The sequence below is a fragment of the Leucoraja erinacea genome, chromosome 5 (genome assembly GCF_028641065.1).
Source record: "Leucoraja erinacea ecotype New England chromosome 5, Leri_hhj_1, whole genome shotgun sequence".
Classification (NCBI taxonomy): domain Eukaryota; kingdom Metazoa; phylum Chordata; class Chondrichthyes; order Rajiformes; family Rajidae; genus Leucoraja; species Leucoraja erinaceus.
In genome coordinates, this window is record NC_073381.1 from 95,666,553 (window position 1) to 95,687,071 (window position 20,519).

At 47.5% G+C, this 20,519-nt stretch overlaps 1 protein-coding gene across 2 annotated transcripts in view; it reads right to left on the bottom strand.

Annotated features, from left to right (window-relative positions):
* The window catches only part of mertka (c-mer proto-oncogene tyrosine kinase a), a 158,996-nt gene that overhangs the window by 14,821 nt on the left and 123,656 nt on the right, over positions 1 to 20,519 (bottom strand). For both annotated transcript variants that reach the window (XM_055636313.1, XM_055636311.1), the window contains exons 11-17: positions 17,010 to 17,098; positions 15,333 to 15,428; positions 12,224 to 12,304; positions 5,398 to 5,490; positions 2,428 to 2,549; positions 1,046 to 1,155; positions 90 to 249 (exon numbers count right to left, since the gene is read on the bottom strand). In XM_055636313.1, the coding sequence (XP_055492288.1) occupies positions 90 to 249; positions 1,046 to 1,155; positions 2,428 to 2,549; positions 5,398 to 5,490; positions 12,224 to 12,304; positions 15,333 to 15,428; positions 17,010 to 17,098 (751 nt within the window). The remainder of the gene's footprint in view (positions 1 to 89; positions 250 to 1,045; positions 1,156 to 2,427; positions 2,550 to 5,397; positions 5,491 to 12,223; positions 12,305 to 15,332; positions 15,429 to 17,009; positions 17,099 to 20,519) is intronic.

A 20,519-nucleotide genomic window follows, 5' to 3' on the forward strand; every position in this document is an offset into this window, starting at 1 on the left:
ATTGCTGTCACGGCCAGCAATGCCTCGAAGGGCCGAACGGCCTCGTTTTTGCTGATGAATAAACAAACATGATGAATATGCAAACATACCACGTCGCTTTTGACTGTGAAAACTCGATCAGCAAGGCTCTCGAGGGCGATCCATTTCACTGGCATCTTGGCAATGCGGCCTTGTCTGTAATAATCCCCGCTGTAGATTTTCTTGGACAAGCCAAAGTCAGCCACACACACCGTCATATCCATCTGTAACCTGGGGAAGCACAGCAGGTACATCCGTTAAACGGGAACAGCATCTGGTCAGTCAACTCTCTTCCACGGGGTACAAGATCCATGGGAAAAGAGCAGGAACCAACCAACAATTCCCAAATACCACGAGATAGTAACACAGGAACAAACCCTTTAACCAATCAGCGGAAAGATAATACATGATTACCATCGAGCCATTCACAGTGTACAGATACATTAGTTAGCCTGTGGAATTCTCTGCCTCAGAGGGCAGTGGAGGCGTGTTCTCTGGATACTTTCAAGAGAGAGCTAGATAGGGCTCTTAAACATAGCGGAGTCAGGGGATATGGGGAGAAGGCAGGAACAGGGTACTGATTGTGGATGATCAGCCATGATCACATTGAATGGCGGTGCTGGCTCGAAGGGCCGAATGGCCTACTCGAATTTCCGAAATTGCCTTTTAGAAATTGGCTTTACTTTTAAAAAGGACTGAAAGAATGAATGAATGGAAGAAAGGTGGAAAGTGCATTCTGCATGGCCAGATCTCGGAACCACAGTGGGGGAGGTGATGTGTCGGAAGGAAATGCAGATGCTGGTTCACACCGAGGATAGACACAAAGTGCTGGAGTAACTCGGTGGGACAGGCAGCATCTCTGGAGAGGAATGGGTGACGTTTCGGGGTTGAGACCCTTCTTCATCTCGACCTGAAACGTCACCCATTCCTTCTCTCCAGAGATGCTGCCTGTCCCGCTGAGTTACTCCAGCATGTTGTGTCTCCGTGGGAGACCATTTGAACGTGAAGGGGTTCCCACAATACTTACATGCAATTCCGGGCCGCAAGATCCCGGTGTAGGAAGCTTCTGTTGCTCAGGTATTCCATGCCACTGGAGATATCCACCATGAACTTGAGCAAAGTCTGCAGTGGAATGTACTGGGAAACAAGCAAGAGGGAAACCCACACTTGAATAGGAAGCAGCAACAGGTTTATTCCCCCACCCTCTGTATCCTTCCCATAGCTGCACAATTCGCAACTCTTCATCCCATTCATGTCCACACCTAGTTTGAGTTTAGTTTAGCGACACAGCGCGGACACAGTCCCTTCGGCCCACTGGTCCGTGCCGACCAGCGATCACCCCGTACACTAGCACTATCCCCGCACACTGGGGACAATTTACGATTTCTACCAAACCCAATTAACCTGCAAACCCCAACGTCTCTGGAGGTTGGGAAGAAACCGGAGCACCCGGAGAAGACCCACGCAGTCACAGGGAGAACGTGCAAACTCCATACAGACAGCACCCGTAGTCAGGATGGAACCCGACTCTCTGGTGATATAGAACATCAACTCTACCGCTGCGCCACCTTGCTGCCCTAAAGGGATCTCTAGTCTTTGTCCAACGATCTCCCTCACCCTGTGTTCACTGATCACTCGCCCCTCCTTTCTTCCAGCTTTCTTTCCCGTGGCCCCCACTCCCCTGCAATCATTCTGAAGAAAGGTCCCGACCCGTAACACCACCTATCCATGTCCTCCATAGATGCTGCCTGACCCGCTGAGTTACTCCAGCACTTTGTGTCTTTGTTTAGTTAAAAACCAGCATCTGCAGTTCCTGGTTCCAGCAGTAATTGTTTTTAAGGTACAAATCCCACCTCTTCACCTCCAATTCCATTGGTACCAACTCATGCTCAGATGTCAATGCCCACAGCTATTCCCCTCGCTTGACCTCCTCCCACCTGCAAGTGGTGACAAGACTGTGTAGGTGGGAACTAATCCTTCCTTCACTAATGGCCCTGTCCCACTGTACGAGCTAATTCAAGAGTTTCCCCTCGGAGATTTACGGTAATGGCCGCTGGTAGGTACTCAGGGCTCCCGTGGACATTTTTCATGTTGAAAAATCTTCACAAGCCTTCCCGAGCTTACCGTGTATCCCGAGTACCTGCCGTTAGCGTTACGAGCCGCTAAGAGACGTCCCCGAGCTCCGACGTACCCGCTGCGTACATTCTATGTGCTTACCACGAGTTTGATTTTTTTTTTAAACTCGGGAGAGCTCTTGAATGAGCTCGTACAGTGGGTCAGGCCCTTAAGGAAGACACAAACAAACTCCCAAAAATGCCAGGGGGCCGAGGATCTAGTGGGGGAGGGGAGGGACTGAAGGGAAGTGGGGTTTATAAACCAGCGCATCATTGTGTCAAGATGTCCACTTACCTCCTCGTTTGTTTCCAGCCTGGAGCGCAGCAGGAAACTGTGTAAGTCGCCATATTTCATGAAGGGAAGGATGACCATGGGCTTTGCCATCTGCTGCCTGGAGCCCAGCTCCAAACACACACCTAAAGAAAAACCAGACGCTTGTTGATGCCTTATAGGCCTTAGGCTATTTTTAGGAGACTGTCATAGTTGTAGCAGGTCATTGAGAAAACGGCGCCGGACCCCCCTTCGACATAAAATTTGAAATAGGATCATTACTATAACAACATCAAAAAAGCTGGTCAGCACCAGCGACAGCCTCTGTCACCTGGGGACAACCTACGTCACCTTAGGACAGCCTATGTTAACCTGGCGACCATCTACGACAGCACCTACGTCAGGAGAAGTCAAGCTACGCTCATTGGCATCAAACCCACTGTCACCGAAAATGTTTCAACATGTTAGGGCTCCATTCTTTGAAGCAGCAGAAGACGTTAACTGGGGGGGACTGATAGAGGTCTCACGAAATGATGAGAGGGACACCCCGGAGTTGACGTGGCGAAAGCCTTTCCCTTTGAGAGTAGGGAAGATTAAAATAAGCCTGACATGGGACAGGAATTACAGGGACTGCCACTTCAGGGCTCACAAGTTGAAAGATTTACACAGAGAGTCGGCCCAGCTGAGTGTGGCCGAGCTATCCATCAGTGTTCATGGTGGAGGCATATTCGTCCCACTATGCAAATTCCCGAAAAATGAAGCAATTAACCTATATGGACGTGTAGAAGGGAACTGTAGATGCTGGATGGTCTGAGCGAGACAGGTAAGCTGGAGGGACTCAGGGACAGGCAGTATCTCTGGAGAGAAGGACTAGAACGTTTCGAGAAGAAGTTTCTCGTGCTGTAAAACGTTATATCCTTCCATCTGTTCCAGATCCGCGCCGACCCGCAAGAGCTACCAGCATTTTGGGCGTCAACCTGCACACCACGCACGTCATTGGGGAGGGGAGCAAACCAGAAACCACGTGGCGGTCACAAGTCGAACGTGCAAACTCGCCACAAAAACAGCACCCGAGGTCGGGAGTGGAACTGGGGGGTCTGGTTGTAGCCAGAGGCTCTACCAGCAGTGCCACCTGCTGCCCTTAATGGATTGAAAGTTTGCAGCCGGGTGCTCCGGTTTCCCCCACTGACTCCAAGCACGGCTATCCATAACCTGCTCATGGAACCTGTATATTATCCCACTATTGCAAACACTCCCGACAAATGAAGCAATTAACCTACACACACGTGTAGGAGGGAACTGTAGACGCTGGATACCATCGAAGATAGACACAAAAAGCTGGAGTAACTCAGCGGGACAGGCAGTATCTCTGGAGAGAAGGAATGGGTGATGTTTCTGAAGAAGGGTCTCGACCTGAAACGTCACCCGTCCCATCTGTCCAGAGACGCTGCCTGTCCCGCTGAGTTACTCCAGCATTTTACATAGAAACCATAGAAACATAGACGTCATGGGATGTAGGTGCAGGAGTAGGCCATTCGGGGAAAACCCCTTGCGGTCGCCAGGGGATGAACATGGCTGATCTCCACACAAAACAGTATCCCGTACCTCGCCTTTGAACTCATACCCTCTGATCCCCTGAGCCACAAGGGCCACATCTAACTCCCTCTTAAATATAGCCAATGAACTGTGGCCTCGACTGCCCTCTGTGGCAGAGAGTTCCAGAGATTCACTACTCTGTGTGAAAAAAGTTCTTCTCATCTCGGTTATAAAGGATTTCCCCCTTATCCTTAAGCTGTGACCCCTTGTCCTGGACTTCCCCAACATCGGGAACAATCTTCCTGCATCTAGCCTGTCCAACCCCGTAAGAATTTTGTAACTCTCTATAAGATCCCCTCTCAATATTCCTAACACCAGTCTGAGACCAAGTCTCAGGGCGTTTCCTCCATTAGACAGCTGACATGTGCAGGAAAAGCTGGTGAACCTTCTGCACTCCCTCTATGGCAATAATGTCCTTCTCAGATTTGGAGACCAAAAAATGCACGCAATACAGTGTGGTCACCAAGACCCTATACAACTGCAGTAGAACCTCCCTGCTCCTATACTCAAATCCTCTTGCTATGAAAGCCAACATGCCATTCGCTTTCTTTACTGCCTGCTGCACCTGCATGCCTACCTTCAGTGACTGGTGTACCATGACACCCAGTGTCTCGCTGCATCTCCCCCTTTGGCTGGATCGGCCATGGTTTAGATTACCAGTTATCATTGAATGGAGCTGCATGGGTTTGTGCAGGAAGGTGGTGCTAGTGTTCCCACACAATCACAGGACAGGCACGAGAGGCCAAATATTTTCATTTACATGACATTGCTGTGTCCCAAACATTATGCTAGCCTCAAATGGGGGGGGCTATGCATAAACACAGCAGTAATTTCTACACGGTGAAACCAAAATGTATAAAAATGACCTTTATTAAACTCTGACAATGTGCACTTTAACCACATGTGATTTTTTTTTTCTATTACAAATCTCAAATTGTGGAGTCGAGAGGCAAATAAATAAATGACGGGGCTTTGTCCCAAACATTATGGAGGGCACTGTGGCTTAGTTTTCAGTTTAGTTTAGAGATACAGCACGGAAACAGGCCCTTCAGCCCATGCTGCTGACCAGCGATCACCCCGTATATGAGCAGTATCCTACACACACTGGGGACAATTTTACCAAAGCCAATTAGCCTACAAATGTGTACGTCTTTGGAATGGGGGAGGAAAGCGGAGATCACAGAGAAAACCCACGCAGGTCACAGGGAGAACGTGCAAACACCGTACAGACAGCACCCGTGGTTAGAATCGAACCCGGGTCTCTGGCGCTGTGAGGCAGCGACTCTCCCGTTGTACCACCATGCTGCATTTTGTTAGGACTTCACATGCATTACCTACATCAGGTGAAGATCACACACCTATGTACATTAAACATATATATATGTATATATATAGTACCTAGTAGTTTAATGACATTTGGATGATCAAAATCTTTCATGCAGGCTGCTTCACTCAAGAATTCTTCAATTTCCCTCAGTGAGAAGTCTTCCACTGAAACAAAACAAAAAGATACTTTTACACCCAAATATCAAGTATAACTTGCTTTTACATTTTCAGATTATACAATGAAGAACATTTCATAAAAATGCCCCTGCTAAATTTCCCATCCAGCAAAACTAAAATGAACAAGCTGTCCTCCACAACTAACATTAATGTATTTTCTTGCAACTCCTCGTAGAATCTCAATGTCACTGCTGGAGCAATAAGCTACTTGGCCTGGCTTCAACGATGAGAACAATAAAATGTCTGTCTCTCAGTTGAGTTAGAAACATAGAAAATAGGTGCAGGAGTAGGCCAGTCGGCCCTTCGGTCCTTCGAGCCTGCACCGCCATTCAATATGATCATGGCTGATCATCCAACTCAGTACCCTGTACCTGCCTTCTCTCCATACCCCCTGATCCCTTTAGCCACAAGGGCCACTCCCTCTTAAATATAGCCAATGAACTGTGGCCTCAACTACCTTCTGCGGCAGAGAATTCCACAGATTCACAACTCTCTGTTTGAAAAATGATTTTCTCATCTCGGTCCTAAAAGATGGGACCCCTTGTTCTGGACTTCCCCAACATTGGGAACAATCTTCTTGCATCTAAGCCTATCCAATCCCTTAAGAATTTTGTAAGTTTCTATAAGATCCCCCCTCAATCTTCTAAATTCTAGTGAGTACAAGCCAAGTCTATCCAGTCTTTCTTCATATGAAAGTCCTGCCATCCCAGGAATCAGTCTGGTGAACCTTCTCTGTACTCCCTCTATGGCAAGAATGTCTTTCCTCAGATTAGACCAGAACTGTACACAATACTCTAGGTGTGGTCTCACCAAGACCCTGTACAACTGCAGTAGAACCTCAGGTTACACAAAAAAGCTGGAGAAACTCAGCGGGTGCAGCAGCATCTATGGAGCGAAGGAAATAGGCAACGTTTCGGGCCGAAACCCTTCTTCAGACTGATCGGGGGCGGGGGTGGGTGGGGACAAGCAGTAGAACCTCCCTGCTCCTATACTCGAATCCTTTTGCTATGAATGCTAACATACCATTCGCTTTCTTTTATATATCTTGGGTTGTTATACCTTGGGTAATAGTGTCCCGTTTGTACATGAAACCGCAACTGCTTAATAACTATTCACCATTATGAAGTGTTTATAGCATCTCAGATAACATCACAGAGTCGGGGAATCGAGGACCAGAGGATGCAGGTTTAAGGTGAGGAGGAAAAGATTTAATAGGAACCTGAGGGGCAACATTTTTTTTACATAGTGGTGGGTGTATGGAACGAGCTGCCAGGGGAGGTAGTTGAGGAAAGTACTATCATCACGTTTAAAAAAACATTTGGACAGGTACATGGATAGGACAGGTTTGGAGGGATATGGGCCAAATGCGGGCAGGCGGGACTAGTGTAGATTGGGCATGTTGGTTGGTGTGGGTAAGTTGAGCCGAAGGTCCTGTTTTCACACTGTATGGTCCACAAACTTGCTGTATTTAGGAGCTCACCATGCACAGAGTTACGGGAACCTGCAAAGCAGCAATCATTGCATTTCAACATCATTTGAGGAAGTAAACCGAATAATAGGAGTCAATATCACCAACAGCTTTTCCTGGACAAACCTATATTGAACCAACCACCAAGAAAGCACACCAACGCCTCTACTTCTTTAGAAGAATTAGGAATTTAGGCAAGTCCCCTACAACTCTCACCAACGTCTACAGATGTTCCTTACAAAGCATTTTATCGGCATGCATCACAGCTTGGTTTGGGAACAGCTCCATCCAAGACCGCAAGAAATTGCAGAGAATTGTAGATGCAGCCTGGACCATCACACAAACCAACCTCTCTCCCATTGAAGTTAGACAAAAATGCTGGAGAAACTCAGCAGGTCAGGCAGCATCTATGGAGTGAAGGAAATAGGCAACGTTTCGGATCGAGACCCTTCTTCAGACTGATGTCAGAGGAGGCGGTGGGGCAAAGATAGAATGTAGCCGGGGACAGTAAGACTCGTGGGAGAACTGGGAAGGGGAAGGGGATAGAGAGCGAAAGCAATGACTATCTGAAGTTAGAGAAGTCAACGAGAAATAAACTACCCAAGCGAAATATGAGGTGTTGTTCCTCCAATTTGCGCTGGGCCTCACTCTGACAATGGAGGAGGCCCAGGACAGAAAGGTCAGATTGGGAATGGGAGGGGAAGTGCTGGGCCACGGGGAGATATAGAGGTATAGATGGTGTTCTTTCTCTTCCTGCAAATCATTGATCTGTCTGTCTCCTTCGTTCCATCATTGTGCAGAACCTTCAGCCAACTGGCCACCCGCCTCAAACCACAGCCAACTTGCCCATCTACCCCAAACCACAGCCAACGTGCCCATCTACCCCAAACCACAGCCAACGTGCCCATCTACCCCAAACCACAGCCAACGTGCCCATCTACCCCAAACCACAGCCAAAGTGCCCATCTACCCCAAACCACAGCCAACTTGCCCATCTACCCCAAACCACAGCCAACGTGCCCATCTACCCCAAACCACAGCCAACGTGCCCATCTACCCCAAACCACAGCCAACGTGCCCATCTACCCCAAACCACAACCAACTTGCCCATCTACCCCAAACCACAGCCAACGTGCCCATCTACCCCAAACCACAGCCAACGTGCCCATCTACCCCAAACCACAGCCAACGTGCCCATCTACCCCAAACCACAGCCAACGTGCCCATCTACCCCAAACCACAGCCAACTTGCCCATCTACCCCAAACCACAGCCAACGTGCCCATCTACCCCAAACCACAGCCAACTTGCCCATCTACCCCAAACCACAACCAACATGCCCATCTACCCCAAACCACAGCCAACGTGCCCATGTACCCCAAACCACAGCCAACTTGCTCATCTACCAGACACCCCACCCTAAACCACACCATCTAAAATCATCATCTGAAGCAACAAATTCCCATACTATAAAAATTATTGCCATATTATGCACTATAATATTGCCTTACATATTATACACTGTAAATGGCTCAATTGTAATCATGCATTGTCTTTCCGCTGACTGGTTAGCGCGCAACAAGAACTTCCCACAGCACACGTGACAATAAACTAAACTAAATGATTGCATTTTCAGAAATTCAACGTGACACAGTGAATGAAAATATCATAGTACATAATATGGTAATGACCAAGCAACTGAATCATCCTACCACCAGCCCGAGAGCAGTCCTGAACTCCCATCTACCTCATTGGAGACCATCGGACTACCTTTATTAATTACTATGTATCTAAACACCGTGGATGGATCGATTGTAATCATGTATTGTCTTTCCGCTGACTGGATAGCATGCAATAGAAGCTTTTCACTGTACCTCGGCACACGTGACAATAAACTAAACTCAACTAAACTCCGGCAGCTGGTTCCGTATACCTACCACTCTTGTGCCCCTCAGGTTCCGATTAAATCCCCACTCCCCACTCTCACCTTAAAATTATGTCCTCTTTATCTTCACTCCCTTTATTCTGGGTATTAGCCCTGTCCCACGGTACGAGTTCATTCCAAGAGCTCTCCCGAGTTTAAAAAAAATCAAACTCGTGGTAAGAGATTAGTATACAAACTTAAAGCACACGACATTGGGGGTTCAGTATTGATGTGGATAGAGAACTGGCTGGCAAACAGGAAGCAAAGACCCCAGCTATTTACAATATATATTAATGATGTGGATGAGGGAATTGAAGGCAATATCTCCAAGTTTACGGATGACACTAAGCTGGGGGGCAGTGTTAGCTGTGAGGAGGATGCTAGGAGACTGCAAGGTGACTTGGATAGGCTGGGTGAGTGGGCAAATGTTTGGCAGATGCAGTATAATGTGGATAAATGTGAGGTTATCCATTTTGGTGGCAAAAACGGGAAAGCAGACTATTATCTAAATGGTGGCCGATTGGGAAAGGGGGTGATGCAGCGAGACCTGGGTGTCATGGTACACCAGTCATTGAAGGTAGGCATGCAGGTGCAGCAGGCAGTAAAGAAAGCGAATGGTATGTTAGCTTTCATTGCAAAAGGATTTGAGTATAGGAGCAGGGAGGTTCTACTGCAGTTGTACAGGGTCTTGGTGAGACCACACCTGGAGTAATGCGTACAGTTTTGGTCTCCAAATCTGAGGAAGGACATTATTGCCATAGAGGGAGTGCAGAGACGGTTCACCAGACTGATTCCTGGGATGTCAGGACTGTCTTATGAAGAAAGATGGATAGACTTGGTTTATACTCTCTAGAATTTAGGAGATTGAGAGGGGATCTTATAGAAACTTACAAAATTCTTAAGGGGTTGGACAGGCTAGATGCAGGAAGATTGTTCCCGATGTTAGGGAAGTCCAGGACAAGTGGTCACAACTTAAGGATAAGGGGGAAATCCTTTAAAACCGAGATGAGAAGAACTTTTTTCACACACAGAGTGGTGAATCTCTGGAACTCTCTGCCACAGAGGGTAGTTGAGGCCAGTTCATTCAGAAGGCAGGTACGGGATACTGAGTTGGATGATCAGCCATGATCATATTGAATGGCAGTGCAGGCTCGAAGGGCCGAATGGCCTACTCCTGCACCTAATTTCTGTTTCTATGTTTCTAAGCACGGAGAATGAACGTAGCTGGTACGTCGGAGCTCGGGGACGTCTCTTAGCGGCTCGTAACGCTAACGGCAGGTACTCGTGAAGACTCGCTAACGGCAGGTAAGCAACGGGAAGACTCGTGAAGATTTTTCAACATGTTGAAAAATGTCCACGAGAGCCCCGAGTACCGACGAGCGGCCATTACCGTAAATCTCCGAGTTCGATTCAGGGCAAACTCGGGAGAACTCTTGGAATGAACTGGTACCGTGGGACAGGGCTTTAAAAGACTGTTCTATTCCTCTCCTGAATAAAGAGCAGTCCTGACCTACCATCTACCTCATTGGAGCCCCTTGAACCATCCTTAATTGTTTCTTGCACAATTCTTGCACTTTACCTTATTCCCTGTACCCTGCATCAGTACACTGTGGACGGCATGATTATGTATTGTCTTTCCGCTGACTGGTACCTCGGTACACGTGACAATAAACTAAACTAAACTAAACTGGACCAGTCACTTAGCCATCTTAAACGGATTTCATTTTTCAACTGCTAAGTAACTTGAATACGTCAGTGTCACAGGCATTGTATTCAATGCAGATAATTAGTCAGGAGTGCTTAATTGTCATATTCTGGTTTAGTTTAGAGATACAGTGCAGAAACAGGCCCTTCGGCCCATCGTGGTCTGCACCACCCAGTGATCCAGGCACATTAACACTATCCTACACACACTAGGGACAATTTACATTTGTGCCAAGCCAATTAACCTACAAACAAGTGTTCAAGAAGGAACTGCAGATGCTGGTAGATCGAAGGTACACAAAATTGCTGGAGAAACTCAGCGGGTGCAGCAGCATCTATGGAGCGAAGGAAATAGGCGACGTTTCGGGCCGAAACCCTTCTTCAGACTGATGGGAGGGGGGGGGGGGGGGGGGGGGGAGAAGGAAGGAAATGGGGAGGAGGAGGAGCCCGAGGGCGGGCGGATGGGGGGATGGGAGGAGACAGCTAGAGGGTTAAGAATAGAATAGAATAGTTTCTTTATTGTCATTGTAACATGGACCATGTACAACAAAATTTAAAATGTCAGCCAGTCAGTGCAGCATTCAAACATTTCTAAAAGCTAACGATACATACACGGTAAAATAATAAAGATAAACAACTAAATAAATATCACGAACACAGCACGCATGCACACCCAACCCTCCATCCTTCTGTCGATTTCACAGTTACCACAGTCCCTTAGTCTGTATCGCCCCTGCGTTCCTTGGCGGCTACATTTAGTGCTTTTATAGCAGTGGGGTAAAAACTGTTTTTTAGTCTGTTTGTCCTTGTCCTTGTAGATCTGTACCGTCTGCCTGACGGCAACAGTTCAAACAGGGAGTGTCCGGGGTGGGAAATGTCCTTTATGATATTCTGGGATTTTTTGGTGCAGCGGGAACTGTGTAAGTCCTCCAAGGTAAGGAGAGGGCAGCCGACAATCCTCTGGGCGTTGTTAATGGCCCTCTGGAGCGCTTTCCTCTGAGCCGCTGTGCAGCTGGTGTACCACACGCATACACAGTATGTTAGGATGCTCTCAATGGAGCACCGATAAAAGGACAGCAGCAGTCTCTGGGTGATGTTGTTCTTCCTGAGCACCCTCAGGAAGTGCAGTCTCTGCTGGACCTTTTTCAGCAGCGCAGTGGTGTTCACGCTCCACGTCAGGTCCTCCTCAATATGGATTCCCAGGGGAGGGGAAGGGGAGGAGACAGCAAGGGCTAGCAAAATTGGGAGAATTCAATGTTAATGCCATCTGGACGCAAGGTCCCCAGGCGGAATATGAGGTGCCGTTCCTACAAACAAGTACATTTTTGGAGTGTGGAAGGAAACCTGAAGATCTCGGAAAAAACCCACACAGGTCACGGGGAAAACGTACAAATTCTGTACAGACAGCACCCATAGTCGGGATCCAACCCGGGTCTCCGACGCTGACAGTGATGCAAGGCAGCAACTCTACCATTGTGCCACCGTGCCGCCCAGCTATTTGCAGCAGCTTAACAGGCCGATGAACACATTACGTGCATCTTATATGATAAACCAAACAAATTAATAAATGAAGAAACACAACACTAGTTCCAATACCAGTCTGACTAATTACATAAGTAGCCTTACACTTCATAGTCTTCACAGCAACTTTATGACTGCTACCATCCGCCTGTTTAAGATGTCCCTCCATTACTGATCCAAATTCACCTGTGGTAAAATAAGAATGTAACGATCAGATAGCTGGCTGCTTACATGTACAATACGTAACAGAATGCTATCACAAAGTTCAGAGCAAAATAAACCCAACTGTGTACAAACTAACTTTTATTTCAAGAGGACTTGTATACAAAAACAGGGATGTAATGTTGAGGTTCTATAAGGTGCTGGTCAGGCCACATTTGGAATATTGTGAGCAATTTTGGGCACCATATCTGAGGAAGGATGTGCTGGCTATGGAGAGGGCCCAGAGGAGGTTTACAAGAATGATCCCAGGAATGAGTGGGTTAACATATGATGAGCATTTGATGGCACTGGGCCTGTACTCGCTGGAGTTTAGAAGGATGAAGGGGAACTCATTGAAACGTACAGAATAGTGAAAGGCTTGGATAGAGCGGATGTGGAGAGGATGTTTCGAGGACCAGAGGTCATAGACTCAGAATTAAAGGATGTTCCTTTAGAATGGAGATGAGGAGAAATGTATTTAGTCAGAGGGTGGTGAATCTGTGGAATTCTTTCGATGGAATGGTCTAAGCTCCTGCGGTAATCCAAGCTGCGGAAGCTTCGATCACCCCGACTATGGATGGTTCGATTGCCCCGACCGCGGGAGAATAAAGAGGAAGAAGATTGGTCTTTACTGCCTTCCATCACAGTGGGGAATGTGGGGAATCCGCTGTGGTGGATGTTTATGTTAACTTTCATGTAGTTGTGTATCTTGGTGCTTTTTTTGTTTAGCATGGCTGCATGGTAAATCGAATTTCACTGTACCTTAATTGGTGCACGTGACAATAAACTGAGCTTGAAACCCTGAAGGCAAATGGTGTTAGCCTTCACCGGTAGCCAATGCTTCCCAGACTACAAGTACCACTGATCACTTTGTTCTGAACCAAGCTTTGCTGTGCTTTGGTCCGAGTTCAAGAGGGCGTCACTCTTCCAAATAGGGCGCAGAGAAGATTTACGAGATGTTGCCAGGACTTTAGGGTCTGTGCTATGGGGAGAGGTTGAGGCAAGGACTCTATTCCTTGGGGAGGAGGAGGATCTTATAGAGGTGTATAAAATCATGAGGGGAATAGATCAGGTAAACGCACTGAGTCTCTTGCCCAGAGTTTGACAATCAAGAATCAGAGGACCCGTTTAAGATGAGGGGGAAAGATTTAATACGAACCTGAGCGATCATTTTTTTTACACAAAGGGTGGTGGTGGGTGTATGGAACGAGCTGCTGGAGGAGGTTAAAGCTGGGACTGTCGCAAGGTTTATGAAACAGGTAGGATAGGTGTAGAGGGATATGGGCCATAAGCATACAGGTGGGACTAGTGTAGCTGGGACATGTTGGCCAGTGTGGGAAAGTTGGGCCGAAGGGCCTGTTTCCACACTGTATCACTCAGTGACATAACATACACATGATGGCAAGCCTAGCTGAGAATTCTTTCACCTTAAAGAATCCACAGAAATGTTCATTGCTTAACTACTGCATGGAAAATAGGAGTTGTAATCATGTATTGTCTTTCTGCTGACTGGTTAGCACGCAACTAAACCTCGGTACACGTGACAATAAACTGAACTGTGACTAAACTATAACTGCATGTCTATAAGATACACTTCTTTATGTTCACAAAGCCTTTCTCCCTCAGTACAGAACTAGGTGTGCTGTCAGCGTTGTTATTTGACATGCTTTAAGATGAACACACTGGCACTGGTCACACAGCAGTGCAAGAACAGCATTAGTGGATGCAACAGCACGACTGCCTGGCATGTCATGTCATGTCAGTGCAGCCTTCAGTTCTGAAGCTGGCAAATCACTACGTTTCTGGCAAAGGTCAGATGTCAACAGTGCAAGTTGCCTGGAGCTGGGATGCTGCATGTAGTCATAGGGAAGAAATTCACATCTACATATGTGTTTCTGTGCATGCGTGTGTCCCGGTGTGTGTGTGTGTGTGTGTGTGTGTGTGTGTGTGTGTGTGTGTGTGTGTGTGTGTGTGTGTGTGTGTGTGTGTGTGTGTGTGTGTGTGTGTGTGTGTGTGTGTGTGTGTGTGTGTGTGTGTGTGTGTGTGTGTGTGTGTGTGTGTTCTGTGTGTGTGTGTGTGTGTGTGTGTGTGTGTGTGCTTGTGTGTGTGTGTGTGTGTGTGTGTGTGTGTGTGTGTGTGTGCTTCAGTGTGTGTGTGTGTGTGTGTGTGTGTGTGCTTCAGTGTGTGTGTGTGTGTGTGTGTGTGTGCTTCAGTGTGTGTGTGTGTGTGTGTGTGTGTGTGTGTGTGTGCTTCAGTGTGTGTGTGTCAGTGTCAGTGTGTGTGCTTGTGTGTGTGTCAGTGTGTGTGTGTGCTTCAGTGTGTGTGTGTGTGTGTGTGTGTGTGTGCTACAGAGAGTGCGCCCCAGTGTACGTGCATGTGTGTGTGCTACATGTGTCTGTGCAACAGCGATGTGTGTCCCAGTTTCAGTGTGTGCGTGTCTGTGTATGTGTGTGCTTCAGTGTGCTACATGTGTGTGTGCTTCAATGCGTGTGTGTGTGTGTGCTTCAGTGTGCTACATGCGTGTGTGTGTGTGTGTGTGTGTGTGTGTGTGTGCGCGTGTGTGTGAGTGTGTGCTTCAGTGTGCTACATGTGTGTGTGTGTGTGTGCTTCAATGCTACATGTGTGTGTGTGTGCTTCAGTGCTACATGCGTGTGTGTGTGTGTGTGCTTCAGTGCTACGTGTGTGTGTGTGTGTTTCAGTGTGCTACATGTGTGTGTGTGTGTGTGTGTGTGCGTGTGTGTGTGCGTGCGTGTGTGTGTGTGTGTGTGCTTCAGTGCTACATGCGTGTGTGTGAGTGTGCTTCAGTGCTACGTGTGTGTGTGTGTGTGTGTGTGTGTGTGTGTGTGTGTGTGTGTGTGTGTGTGTGTGTGTGTGTGTGTGTGTGTGTGTGTATGTGTGTGTGTGTGTATATGTATGTGTGTGTGTGTGTGTGTGTGTGTGTGTGTTTCAGTGTGCTACATGCGTGTGTGTGAGTGTGTGAGCACACGTTTGCTGGCTCGGTTTCATAGCTCACCTTCTCCTAGAACCTTGCCCAGAACCAGCAGAGTCCTGTCAGTCATCACATCCTGCAGCTTGTCTTTCAACTCTTCCCGGATTCCCAGGTGATCCACTGTGGGAACAAGTGTTGATGTTGGAACTCACGTTATTGGATCGTATCAGGCCACCGTCAACTGCCGGCTCTCTGGAGATGGTCTCCATGTGAGTGACCAAATCTACCCATCCCCCTTCAGCAGCCCACCAGGACAGTCCCGGCAAACGCGGCACGCCCACCACGGACCACCACGGACCAGGAACCATCACTTACAGGGTCTTGGTGAGACCACACCTGGAGTAATGCGTACAGTTTCGGTCTCCAAATCTGAGGAAGGACATTATTGCCATAGAGGGAGTGCAGAGACGGTTCACCAGACTGATTCCTGGGATGTCAGGACTGTCTTATGAAGAAAGACTGGATAGACTTGGTTTATACTCTCTAGAGTTTAGGAGATTGAGAGGGGATCTTATAGAAACTTACAAAATTCTTAAGGCGTTGGACAGGCCAGATGCAGGAAGATTGTTCCCGATGTTAGGGAAATCCAGGACAAGGGGTCACAGCTTAAGGATAAGGGGGAAATCCTTTAAAACCGAGATGAGAAGAACTTTTTTCACACAGAGAGTGGTAAATCTCTGGAACTCTCTGCCACAGAGGGTAGTTGAGGCCAGTTCATTGGCTATATTTAAGAGGGAGTTAGATGTGGCCCTTGTGGCTAAGGGGATCAGAGGGTATGGAGAGAAGGCAGGTACGGGATACTGAGTTGGATGATCAGCCATGATCATATTGAATGGCGGTGCAGGCTCGAAGGGCCGAATGGCCTACTCCTGCACCTAATTTCTATGTTTCTATGTTTCTATCACCGCACACCGGGAATTCCATCCCCACGGACCGGGAATTCCATCCCACACACTGGGAATGTAGGTTGATTGCCTTGGTAAAATTGTAAATGGTCCCTGGTGTGTGTAGGTTAGTGTTAGTGTGCGGGGGTCGCTGGTCGGCGTGGACTCGGTGGGCTGATGGGCCTGTTCCCGCGCAGTGTATCTAAACTAAACTAAACTAGACCTGTTCTATGCCTTTTCAACGTGCCTTTCTTAAAACATAGAAACATAGAAAACAGGTGCAGGAGGAGGCCATTCAGCCCTTTGAGCCAGCACCGCCATTCATTGTGATCATGGCTAATCGTCCCCAATCAATAACCCGTGCCTGCCTTCCCCCCATATTCCTTGACTCCACTAGCCCCTAGAGCTCTATCCAACTCTTGAAGTTACTGCTTGGCTTTCAGCTGAGCAAGGGGGGCTTGCTATGTGTGTACAGAGCTCTTCTGGAACCACTTCTGGAACCTGTAGTGAGGTTTAGTTTAGTCTGCGCCGACCAGCGATCACCCCCCTACAATAATTCTATCCCACACGCCAGGGGCAATTTTACAGAGGCCAATGAACCTACAAACCTGTACATCTTTGGGATGTGGGAAGAAACCGGAGCACCCGGAGGAAACCCACCCGGTCACGGGGAGAACATGCAAACTCCACGCAGAGTGTACACAAGGTGAGAATGGAAGCCGGGTCTCTGGCGCTGTGGGGCAGTAACTTCATTGGCCGTGATGGAGCTGCTTTACAGCCACACAACTCTGTCCAAGATGGGAAATATCGATCTTACGTGTTAGGTCAAACGTGCGTCGGAGATAGGTTTTCTTCACGGTGTAGTGAACAGTCGGCTCTGTGTCATCTCCATCGCTAAATACGTTCCTTAATGAGCAACAAAACACAATTTGTGAAATGCAAAATAACACGATCAAACGCACAGTGTTACACGGTTAATGCAACTCAAAAGCTACTGATATATTTTAAGGAAAGTGAAAAAACCTAAACTCTTTTTGGAACAAACTGAAGGCATCCTATCACCAACTGGAGAGCGGTCCTGACCTCCCATCTACCTCATTGGAGACCCTCGGACTACTTTTAATCAGACATTTCTGGCCTTTATCTTGCACTAAACATGATTCTCTTTATCCTGTATCTGTGCACTGTGGGCGGCTGGATTGTAATCGTGTATTGTCTTTCTGCTGACTGGACAGCCCGCAACAAAAAAGCTTTTCACTGTACCTCGGTACACGTGACAATAAACTAAACTGAACTAGGCTAGGTGTGCTTGGCTTTTGGATTTAACTAGCAGGGTCGTGTGTGATAGTATCTGTAAGTCAGGCGTTCGTAACCCCGGACAACTTGTACCTGTCAGCAGCTTTATGTGGAGAATTTGTCCTCTGTTAAATCAATATTCTCTCGTCAAACATCCGCAGAAACAAACACTTGTATTGCAGCCCAGTGGCATGAATATTGATTTCTCTAACTTTAAGTAACTGGCATTCCCTCTCTCTCCATCCCTCCCCCACCCAAGTTGCACCAGCTTCTTGTTCTCACCTAGCAAACAGCTAACAATGGCCTGTTTCCTTTATCATCGTTACTTTTTTGCATATCTATCATTCGTTTGTTCTACATCTCTCTACATCACCGTCTATATCTCTCGTTTCCCTTTCCCCTGACTCGCAGTCTGAAGAAGGGTCTCGACCTGAAACGTCACCCATTCCTTCCCTCCAGAGATGCTGCCTGTCCCGCTGAGTTACTCCAGCATTTTGTGTCCATCTTTTCTTTTTTGAGAAATAAAAGGCTTTTTGTCACAAACTAAACATATCTCATTAAAATGACAAAAATATCAGCTGTAGTGGACAGTTTGTTCAATTTAGTTGTACTGGACGGGAAATTTATGAGGGGTATAATAATTAAATATTCATGATATATTCTGAAAATATAAAATCAAACAATATTAGATGGAATTTTACAGGCACATTTGTACAGGACCATTTGCTCAAAGCTACCGAGTGCTTTCCTCTCCTTCGCAACCTTGTTTGAGATTGTGAACTTAATGCTATGACAGACCTTGTGTATCAGCAATGTAGATGGGGCAGCACGGTGGCGCAGCGGTAGAGTTGCTGCCTCACAGCGACAGAGACCCGGGTTGGATCCTGACTACGGGCGCCGTCTGTACAGAGTTTGTACGATCTCCCTGTGACCGCGTGGGTTTTCTCCAGGTGCTCTGGTTTCCTCCCACACTCCAAAAACATGCAGGTTTGTAGGTAATTGGTTTCTGTAAAAATTATCCCTAGGGTGTAGGATCGTGTTAGTGTACAGGGTGATCGCTGGTCGGTGTGGACCCGGTGGGCCAAAGGGCCTGGTTCCACGCTGTATCTCCAAATCAGGATTTGATTCTGACTACGGGTGCTGTCTGTACGGAGTTTCTACAATCTCCCCGTGACTCTCACTACACTAAAGCGGACACTCACTTGTTTTGGACAGATTATTTGTCTGGAGTGCTGGAGTACTTCCCCGGATGCTCAGATTTCATCCCACACTCCAAAGACGTACAAGTTTGTAGATTAATTGGCTTCAGTAAAATTGTCCCTAGTGTGTAAGGCAGTGCCAGCATATTGGGAGATCGCTAGTCGGTGTGGGCATGGTGGGCCGAAGGGCCTGTTTCTGCACTGTATCTCTCAATTCTAAAGTAAAGATTTTAGTTTTTAGTTTGTAGTTTTCGAAATACAGTGTGGAAACAGACCCTTCGGCCCAACGAGTCTGTGCCGACCAACTATATCCTGGACGGTAGTTCTATCCTACACACCAATCTAATTCACACCAGGCAATTAGCCTGCAATCCTGCACATCTTTGGCGTGTGGGAGGAAACCAGAGAACCCGGAGAAAAGCCACGTGGTCACGGGGAGAACGTACAAACTCCAGGCAGACAGCACCCGTAGTCAGGATCGAACCCTGGTATCTGGCACTTGAAGGCAGCAACTCTACCGCTGCGCCACCGTGGTAAAGTCTAAAGCCTTAGGGAAAAAAATTGTTCAGCCAGTCAACATCCGTGGTTTGAAGTTTAAACATGTGGCCAACTTTAACCTTTCAAACGTGCTTTAAGTTGCAGAAGGGGTGGGGAGGGAACAGAGGGAATGTCTATCATTGAGCACCGACAAAAGGCAACAAGGTAACAATTACTATATAAACTTGCTGCTGGAGAAGAATTAATTCGTGCCATTCCAAAATTAACTAGGAGCGTGAGCAAGTAGAGATGGGGAGGTTGAACCAGAAACTGATTAACGCATGGTGGAGCAGCGGTAAAGTTGCCGTCCTACAGCGCCAAAGACCCCTGGCCACGGGTGCTGTCTGTACGGAGTTTGCACGTTCTCCCCGTGACCGTGTGGGTTTTCTCCGGGTGCTCTGGTTTCTTCCCACACTCCAAAGACGTGCAGGTTTGTAGGATAATTGGCTTCAGTAAAATTGTTACATTGTCCCTAGCGTATAAGATGGTGCTGGTGTACGGGGTGATTGCTGGTTGGCACAGACCTGGTGGGCCGAAGGGCCTGTCTCCAGATTGTATCTCCAACGTCTAAAGTCAGTATCAAGTAACATGCCGATCGGGAAGCTGGGGATGGTTCCCCAAGCTGGCACTGGGAATTGCTGGCATGACTCACTGTGCCCTGTCCTTCTGTGAGCTAGCTAGGTGCTTGTGAATAAATCTCAATCAGTTGCTCTGGTCTGTTTTATAATTAGCTGCTGAGATGCAGGGGTCCCACTGACCATCCTCAGAATAAACGAACCTACCTTTAGAAGGGAGATGAGGAGGAATGTCTTTAGCCAGAGGGTGGTGAATCTGTGGAATTCATTGCCACAGACGGCTGTGGAGGCCAAGTTAATGGATGTTTTCACAGCAGCGATAGACAGATTCTTGATTAGTACGGGTGTCAAAGGATATGGAGAGAAGGCAGGAGAATGGGAGAGGGATAGATCAGGCATGATTGAATGGCAGAGTAGACTTGATGGGCCGAATGGCCTAATTCCGGTCCTATGTCTGATGAACATGAGCTATTCTGTTATCTAATTTGTACCTTACAATCACCAACCAAACAGTTCTAGCAAGAGTTCTAATTAATGCACTGTCTCACCATGTGATGGATGGTGGAATTCTCTGCCTCAGAGGGCAGTGGAGGCAGGTTCTCTGGATGCTTTCAAGGGAGAGCTAGATAGGGCTCTTAAATGAGTTAACCTGATATTGCAGCAGAAAAAAAAGTTGGATTTGCTGCTGCAGTTCAGCTCGAAGTAGAAATTCCTAAACCA